General features: G+C 40.2%; 1 protein-coding gene across 1 annotated transcript; it reads left to right on the top strand.

The window, feature by feature from the left end:
* Positions 1–334: 334 nt before the first annotated feature.
* On the top strand, positions 335–8,580 carry kmt5b (lysine methyltransferase 5B). The gene is made up of 10 exons (XM_031757702.2): positions 335–889; positions 1,645–1,902; positions 1,989–2,136; positions 2,238–2,403; positions 2,483–2,592; positions 2,923–3,089; positions 3,197–3,216; positions 3,304–3,440; positions 3,604–3,803; positions 4,035–8,580. Exons 1-10 carry the CDS (start codon positions 850–852, stop codon positions 5,513–5,515), a joined length of 2,727 nt encoding a protein of 908 aa, XP_031613562.1. The 5' UTR covers positions 335–849; the 3' UTR covers positions 5,516–8,580.
* The last annotated feature ends 722 nt before the right edge of the window (positions 8,581–9,302 follow it).

The raw sequence follows: 9,302 nt of genomic DNA, 5'->3' as shown, positions 1-9,302 counted from the left end.
TAGACTGCATACCGTAAACTAGTTACTGGGACATGCTGGGAGCTAAATGCCGTGTAATCACCGAATATTTCATGATTTTTGAGACGACATAAATTTGATGAGGAGAGACTGAATACATGCAGTTAGTCGTTGCTCACTGACGATCAAGTTAAGTTACAAGGTGAAGTTTCATGTCGGCTAACATGATTCGGGGAGTGCGTTAATGCTCGAGGATTCGCTGAGGATTTAAATCAGCAGGCCCGGCAAACGAGCCGTATTTGGTCTTTTTTTGCTGAAATTTAGCAGCTTGATAGGGAAACGTCAGAGCAGTTTGTGATGTCGAATTGGTGTACTGTGGCATGAGATGGTCCTTAAATATGTGCACCAGTCTAACAATACTCGACATCAGCCTTTGTTTTTAATTGCGTTTGATGGGTAGTACTTGTGAGACGTGCTTAGTCTTTGGAAAATACCTAGGCATGTAGCCGGCAAGCTAACCACTCAGGCCTCGTTCGTGGCAATTAGCTTCAGGCTAACGAAGCGAACGGGTGGAGAGAGGGGAGTTGTCAGCAAACAATACCCTGCTATATTCACAACTGTGGTACAATTTCGGCCTCAGATTACGGTGTGGCCTTCCGGGTTTCTACTGCCTCTCCCATTCCCTGAGGATGTTGAGTTCTATAGTAGCTAACGTTAGCTTTTGAACCATAAAGACGAAGCACATTTGCTTCGATCACAACTGCGATGATGCCACACTTTAGCGCCCTGGAAACTGCTCGTATGACAGACTCATAAACATCATGGCATGGTAATGAAGCCGAAAACGTGTCTGTCATATGATGCATGCATTAACAGGACAGCACTGTGTGTATGGATGACAGGAGAGAAGTCATTTCTGGTGCACTTGACAGTAAGGCAATGCAATATATGGAATTAACGCTAAGCGGCGCTCGAGGATTATTGTTCTGAACTGACATTGCCCAAACCTGAAGCGTCTCACAGCGCTGGGTTCATTCACTGATGCTGATCACTTTATGCCAGTAGTGTTTTAAATGGCAGTTTACTGGGCAAACAAAAATAATAACAAATTGTCATCATTGAAAAGCTATAAGCAGCAAATTTGTCCTTTTTGCTTGAAATTAGTTTGAGATTGATTAAAGGAATTTATAGTTCAGATATCAGTGAAATCAGAAAAGAAAGAAATGCAAGAAATATGTTTACCTTCACTGTTCTACCTCTGTGATTGCCAAATGGCATCTGAGTAACTTTTCAAATCAGTCTTCTTTATATAGCGTCATTACACAGCATCGGTTACCCCAAGACACTTTGTATTGTAAGGTACAAACCCTACAGTAACTGTGTTCTGCTGTGTTCTCATTACATTACAAACCCAGATAATGAGGTATCTAAAATGAAGATGCCTTGATGTAGCGACGTTAAACAGAGCAAAAAGTGTTCTTAATGCAACATGAAAAGTTTGTAACCAGCAACTTCAATATTGGTTTGTCATTCAGTCAAAAAATATTCAACTTACCTTGAAGTTAGAAACTGAATATTTGATACCTGTTTTTAAACAGATTAACTCTATCATTCCACTTATATTTTCTGTTAACCAATTGAATTTTTGCAGTTTAAAAATTTCTTGTCCGTTTCTTCTTTCACCAGGTTTCAAAGTCTTGTCCCCAGTCTTCCCCACTCAAGAGTGTTGCTTCATCTCAGAGACTAAATGCAACTGGACCAGGGGTCTTGTGGGCATGAAGTGGCTGGGCGAATCCAAGAACATGGTATTAAATGGCAGACGACATGGAAACAAGTTGACTGGCGAGCAGACTGTGAGCCAGAGCCAGACTCGTTCTCAGCATCCACAACGTGCATCTCTGCGCCACAACAAGAGCCACACCAGAAACCGAAGATGTAGCCGCAGTGAGTTCAAAATGCTTGCTTTGACTAATCCAAGGATTCTTCAGCTGCAGCATACTTTAACTTCAGCATGCTTGTGCTTTTTGTAGGATTTAATGCAGCCAGTCTGGAGGCAGAAAGGCGCTATGTGCCCTCCTCTGGAATGACTGCCAAGGAGTTGTGTGAGAATGACGATCTAACCACGAGCCTCATCCTGGATCCATATCTGGGCTTTCAGACACACAAAATGAACACCAGGTTAGCAAATATGCCTCTGCTAATTTGCTTACAGCTTCTCCTGAGATTATTCCAGATGATAAGCTTGTAGTTACTTTTGTATCTCAAATGTCTCCTGACAGATTTCGACCTATTAAGGGAAGGCAAGAAGAGCTGAAAGAGATAATTGAGCGCTTCAAGAAACACGACAACTTGGAAAAAGCTTTCAAAGCTTTGACATCAGGAGACTGGGCTCGAAATATATTTCTCCACAAGACGAAGGCTCAAGAAAAGCTCTTCAAGCAGCATGTAAGCACACTATTATTATTTTTCCACTATTGTGCAAGCCAGCCATCCAATCACAAAGCTCATTATGTGTTTTCCATAGGTGTTTGTTTATCTGCGCATGTTTGCTACAGACAGTGGGTTTGAGATTCTTCCTTGTAACCGTTACTCATCTGAGCAAAATGGAGCTAAAATTGTGGCAACGAAGGAATGGTGAGAACCAATTGATATATGTTATTAATAACTATGAACTTTGGTTTTGTTTAAACTTGGCCATTGTCTAGTTCAAAAATAATTCCAGTTACAGTGATTTCAAACTTTTGATCTAATAATAATAATTGTAACACTATGAAAGGTCCTTCACAGGATGTGAGTAAAATATAGTAAAATATTCAAAAATAAAATTTCAAAAAGAAGAAACATGAGCAGTTTATTAGAAGTTAGAAGAAACAGATAACCAGAGTTGTGGTAGCGCATGATGTTAACTTACAAACTTGTTTTTAACCTGGGTGATAACCCTTTCTGCCTGATTTAATATCGCAGGAAAAGAAACGATAAGATTGAGTACTTGGTTGGATGCATTGCTGAGCTCTCAGAGAGTGAGGAGAACTTACTGCTGCGGCATGGAGAGAATGACTTCAGTGTCATGTATTCGACCCGCAAGAACTGTGCGCAGCTGTGGCTTGGACCAGCTGCATTCATCAATCATGGTAGTAATCTTCGTTTTACTTGTGGAGATCTTATCACGTCCTCTTGTTAAAAATTTAACATCACTGTTTTTCACGAGTATACTAATTGCTGTGCCCTCCCCCCACAGATTGTCGGCCAAACTGCAAGGTAGGCTTTCTTCAGCGTCTTTTGGGATCAGTCACTTTTAAATGTGGAAACTCAGGTTATTAAGACCTTTTCCGTTTGTCTTCCAAGTTTGTGTCAACAGGTCGGGACACAGCTTGTGTAAAAGTTTTAAGGGACATTGAGCCAGGAGAAGAAATCTCGTGCTACTATGGAGATGGGTTTTTTGGGGAAAACAATGAATTTTGTGAATGCTATACTTGTGAAAGGTAGGAGTATACGTCATGAGAAAACTAAACACAGTGTTTCAGTGTGGGTTGGAAAAACAAAAGAATTTGAGTAAAACAAACTCAGAATCTCAGTTGAGTACAATAAGAACAAATAAATCATACTTCTTTTTTTTCTTTTTTTTTTTCCCCTTCTGTCATGTAGACGAGGTACTGGTGCTTTCAAATCCAAAGCTGGACTGCCAGTGGAAGTACCGGTGATCAACAGCAAGTACGGATTGCGGGAGACAGACAAGCGCCTCAACAGGCTGAAGAAGCTAGGGGAGGGAAACAGGACCTCAGACAGTCACTCTGTAGGCTCGCACACCGATGTAGACTCTCAGGAAATGCCAAAAACACATCAGTGTAAGAGTCCTCTAACAGTTTAACATGTATTTCGTCTATCGCAGCCCAGATGTGAAACTCCTTGGGCAATACTGTCTTATATCTCTTAATTGTACCATGAGTCATCCCCAGTAATCTATATTATTTGTGCTGCAGGACTCCAAAATGTTACATTTGATTTCTTTTTTTTTCTATATACAGTTACTTATCTAAAAACATTATAATGTGCAGCCTTTTCTGTTTTTTCTCCAGCTGCCAGAAAAAGAACATCATCGTCGTCATCATCATCTGGCCTGAAGTATAAAAACAGGACTCAAACCAGACAGACTTTGTCAAGAGCCCTTACTACCTCATGTTCAAAACAAGGTCGTGTAAACAGGGTACCAAAGAGACTAAGATCCCAATCTAAGCCTTCACTAAGTAAAGTCCAGTTGCGAAGTCGGAAGAGGGTTGCAGAGCCCAAGGCACTGGCCAAACGAGAGACCTGCCAGTTGGGTCTCACGGACTCAAAGATGTCGCTGTGTAAAGGCGTCACTGTAAAGAAGGAGAAGGATGGGGAGGAGCTGGTGCAGCAGACACTGGGCCAGCAAGGCTATCTGACACGTCATACTGCCAAGGAAAATGGCCACCTTCCAGCTGTGCAGAGCAGCGAAGGCAGCCAGTGTTCGATGTACAGAACTCGCAGGTCCACAAGGACCCTTGTAAAAGCTCGGGAAACAGCATCTGGTGTTAAGCTAGAGCCCAGCGCCATGGATGGTTTGAGTCCAGTCCCTGGTGGGGTGGTCATCAAAACAGAGCCAGCTGACATGGAGGAGTACCTCCACCACGGAGTTGAGCTAGAGCATCCATCGTTAGATGCTGGCTATGCCAGAAGACGCTCAAGCACCAGGCAGAAACGGCCAGCACGGCTCAGGACCGAGCGGACAATTAAATGCGAAGACACATATGGGGAGTCATTCACGCAAGTGGTTGGCAGCCATGCTGCAGATTTCTCAGATTGTGGAAATATGCTTTTGAGCTTTGCTGACCAACATAGAGACTACAATTGCGTCACCCATGGCAGCAAATCTTTCCACCGGGACAAGGGAAAGGGTAGTTGCCGGTCTCAGGACAAGGGGAAGAAGAAGCGTCGGATCACAAGATACGATGCTCAGTTGATCCTAGAGAATAACACAGGCATCCCCAAACTGACGCTCCGCCGGCGGAGGGATAGCAGCAGTAGCAAGACCACTGACCCCAACGATCCTGTTGGCTCCTCCCATCTTTCTGCATCTACGGTCAATTCGCCTTCTTCGAGCAAAATTAGCATCAAGTTCAGCAAGGATCATGACAAGGATAAAGGCAGCTCCTACATCGCCAAACTGAATAACGGCTTTGCCCCTGTGGTCCACAGCAATTCCACCAAGCTGAAAATCCAGTTGAAGCGGGAGGATGATGCACGAAGACTATCACAGACAAAGGTGGACCAGATTTCCTTTAATGGAGACATGAGTCAAGGTCTAGAGACCAGGAATGGCGGACATCTGACCCAAAAGGTCCTGGCAGACCCTTCGTCTGACGATGAGGACAAGGAAGGGGAGGATGACGATGACTACTTTGATAATGAGTTTGAAGACGATTTCATTCCACTTCCTCCAGCAAAGCGGCTCCGACTCATTGTGGGTAAAGACTCCATAGACATTGATATCTCCTCCAGGAGGAGAGAGGATCAGTCTCTGAGGCTCAATGCATAAGCGGTGGACTTTTCCCTGTAAATATAGACGACCTGCTAATCAACTGTTGTGTTGATGTAAAAGAAGTACAGTAATTTAAAAAGAGAGAGAGAGAGAAATTGAACGTTATTAGAGGGTGCTGTTAACTTGAAACAAATTTGTTGTTCACTCTGTCACTTTATTTCATATAAAGACCAACCACCCAAAATATTGATTAATGGAAATTTTACGAGTCCATCCCGTGATAGGAATCTTTCTCATTTTTGGGAATAATCTAGCTGGCTCCTAAGTGAAAACAGAATTTGTTTTAAGCTAAACTATTCCTTTAAGTAAATGCACTTGTTTATTCATAATGGACGTGGATATTGTAGAAAGTGTACAGTATGGTGATTATTCCTCTCTGTCTCATAGGCAGGTATTTTACTGAACTTTTGGTTTTTGTCTTTTGTTGGTAAGTTTCAGTAGGCAAACTGCACTGAATGAACAGTGTGGAGTGGTTGGTCCAGAGGCATTGTAACATCATCCAGACAGTCCTTTAGGATGCAGGTGCCATGTTCTCATTATTTCAGTAGTTTTCCTGGGAAAGAATGTCTTTTTTCAGAGTATAATTTAAGTTCATCATGTGTATGTATGTATAGAATTGAATTATGATGTTAAATTTGGGCTATCATGAGCTTATCCACAGGAACAGTTTTCATTTATGGTATATCAGGTAGGTAGAGCCTGATCGATCCTTATACTAAATTTTTGCTACCCAAAAATTCAGTATTACATGCTTAAATACAAATAGCAAGTGAGTTGTATTGGAAGAGGGACATGCATTAGTTTAAAGTGAAAAATTAATGAAATGTCAAAAGTTCCTCTTGTGGTAATATGATTCCGACTCCAAAAGTTAGTTAATCTCTGTGGACTCCCATGATAAAAAGTGTTACACAGTTGAACAATTACACATTTTACAGCCGAGTTTTGGTAGCTACCTTGGGAGGTTATTACTTCCTTCGTAACAACTGTGTGACTCTAGATTTTGTTCAAGTCTTTATCGACTTAAGATTATGCATCACTCTTTGTATAACTGATAGTTAGTGCTACACTCTCAGTCTGCAGGATGTCACCTCAGGTGATTGAAGTCACAGAACTGGATCTCTTGTCTGTGTTTTTTGTTGTCTGTCTTAGTACAAAATGTTTTTTTGTTTTTTTTTTGAGTGGTTATTTTTCTGAGAAGTCTGTTCTCCAGGTTTAGGGTGTCGGATTCCTGTGTTTTTGTGTTACTCAGTACTAATGTGCAGGAACAGGTGCAATACACCTTTCTACCAAACAAAGCTAGCATTAGCTGTTAACATAGCACTCCAGCCACTCATTCTCATATGGTCACTTCTGGCTAGAAACAAACAAACAAAAAAATAAGTAAGTAAGTAAAGCAAGCCACAATGCAAATGCTGAGGCTTTAAATAAACTTTTATATTTAGTCTATAGTAATTCACAAAGTAGTTAGCAACTTGCAGTAGAGGCACCCCACCATTTTTCCCCCGCTGTGATGCTACTTTGCTGCAAGTGATATGGACAGCAAGAGGATCTTTTTTTTTTTTTTTTTTTTAAATACATGAATAAAAATGGAAGGAGGCGCTTTAGTGGAGAAAATGTGATGACACCTTTTCTAGACCTTTTTGAATGATTTCTTTCTGCGTTATGTTCCTTTTTAGAAAGGTATTTATATTGAGGCTTCTCAAACAATATGTGTGGATCTACAAAAAGATTTGTGGTAGGCTTATATATTGGTCAGGTTCTGTTATGTGTTGGAAACGACTGACAGAGTAAACAAGTAGTCCAGCTTTAGCAGCAAGGAACATGCATGTGTGTTTTTCATTGTTCAGACATTGAGCACATTTCTTTTCGGTAAATCCCTGTAGCCTATTCAGTGATGTAAATACACACTTTAAGCAGCATAATTTTAAAAAAACAACATCAAAAACAATTTTATAATCCAGCATACATAAAATTGTATTCTTCAAAAATTTTCATTTCTGGAGCTACTCTGTAATGGTAACATGGCACATGTGGTAGTTCAAGGTCATTCAGATCCACTTTTAAAGGCTACCAGTATATGCTTTTGAAATCCGAAATGTTAAAAGTAATGTACAGAATGACTGGCTTCCGTGTCACCGTTGAATGATGTTTTTCTCCACGCTCACTCTGTACTGTGAGAGTTTGTAAAATCAGAAGTGATGTCTGTTGACACTAGACTTTGCAGAGGAACCTTTCACTGTTTCAAATGTTCTTGGTATAGTACTGAGGCTTTCTTTTTTTTCTGTTTTTTTTTTTATACATTCTGTGGTGCTACTTTAATTTCCTTCCCACCTGTTTGATTTTATCTTCCATGTACGAATGGCAGCATTAACCTAGAATTTAGAAATACAGTGTATCACTTATATGTTTAGTCACTTGTTGTTTTTTAGTTTCCTTTACAGGAGCACATATACTTTCCAACAGCATTAGGTGCCTTAAAGAGCATTTTGACACATTTTGACAAAATTTCTCACATAGCTAATCATGAAAGAGTGTAAATGCTAAGCCATCTGCTTTTCCCAGAGAAACACTTCATCAAAAGCCCACCGTCAGTCCTTCTGTATATTATTTTCTTATTGTGTGGATGTAAATGAACAGCCCAAGGGATCAAGACTGAGACTCAATGTTAATCTTATTTCCTGTGTTTAATATGTACTGTTGACATCACCAGCAGCTAATCACCATTTTGACCATGCTCAGTGTGGCCCCAATATCCCCTCCTTTGGACTTGTCCATCCCACACTGTAAACTCTTCCAGGTGTTACCATCTGTGTGGTCCTTGTCCAATAGAAAGCTGTCACAATAACCAGCTCACTCAAAAAGTAAAAAGAAAAACATCTAAACAAATGTGAATAATTTGCGGAAATTTTTAGCTTGTTGCGTGGGTAGTGGGAATCATGTAAAGACAAATAAAAATGGGCAGTGCATATATTGTCCAATATGTAAATCATGTGAACACATCTTGTACTTATTTAACAGTTTTGAATACTTGAAAACTATATAAAGTTTCTTTGTGACTCTTGTTCCTTGAGCGTTTTGAGTTCTGCTGTTAAAGTGTACAATTTTCCCCTATTGGTGCTAGGACATGTACCTTGAAAAGTTCAACATAATCAGGATAATCACTGACCCTAAAATCGGCAGTCTGGTGGTCAAATGTAGGTGATTGTCGATAAGTCAACCCAAGATGTCACAAATCTTGTTATGGGCATATTTACAAAAAAGAGGCAATGTGAGCAGTCATAATCATAGGTCTATTTACAGCAGTTGTGCATTTTCCGAAGAAAGTGCAAACTAATATTAGAAAACATAGTTTAAACACACAATGCAAACTATTTAATCACACCATTGTAATGAAAGTGCTATATAGCATGTTATTTCCTAATATTAAAAACGCTCTGAATCTGGTGTAAGCACTTCAACTGGAATAGCTAAAAAGCAGTATATACCTTTTAGTTCTAAGGTTTTACATATCAACTTCAGATGAATAGCAGCACATTATACAGTGCCATTATTGAACAAAAACTAAGCCAGAAAGTAGAAGCAGTGTGTGAAAACTAAGTCCACCCTTACTACTTCTATTAAGAGGGCAAGTAGCAGCCAGATTCTGCTAATCAGATGTGGTTGATTAACTTATTATTCCAAACAGTTTAAAGTGTCATTCTTCAGTGAGAAAGATTATTAAGTGGAAAATGTCTAAGACAGTCAGTATTCCCAGAAGTCAACATGTCAGTAAATTCACCCCAAG

Source organism: Oreochromis aureus, linkage group 1, assembly GCF_013358895.1.
Source record: "Oreochromis aureus strain Israel breed Guangdong linkage group 1, ZZ_aureus, whole genome shotgun sequence".
NCBI classification, from domain to species: Eukaryota; Metazoa; Chordata; class Actinopteri; order Cichliformes; family Cichlidae; genus Oreochromis; species Oreochromis aureus.
The sequence above is the reverse complement of the archived record's forward strand: the minus strand, read 5'-3'. Positions and strand labels throughout refer to the sequence as shown.

Excerpts from the sequence above, each read along its gene's own strand:
- kmt5b (XM_031757702.2), top strand. The coding sequence starts at position 850 with ATGGATGACAGGAGAGAAGTCATTTCTGGTGCACTTGACA. Across the intron at positions 2,404-2,482 it reads AAAAGCTCTTCAAGCAGCAT|GTGTTTGTTTATCTGCGCAT; the intron begins GTAAGCACACTA and ends TGTTTTCCATAG. Across the intron at positions 3,804-4,034 it reads AATGCCAAAAACACATCAGT|CTGCCAGAAAAAGAACATCA; the intron begins GTAAGAGTCCTC and ends TTTTTTCTCCAG.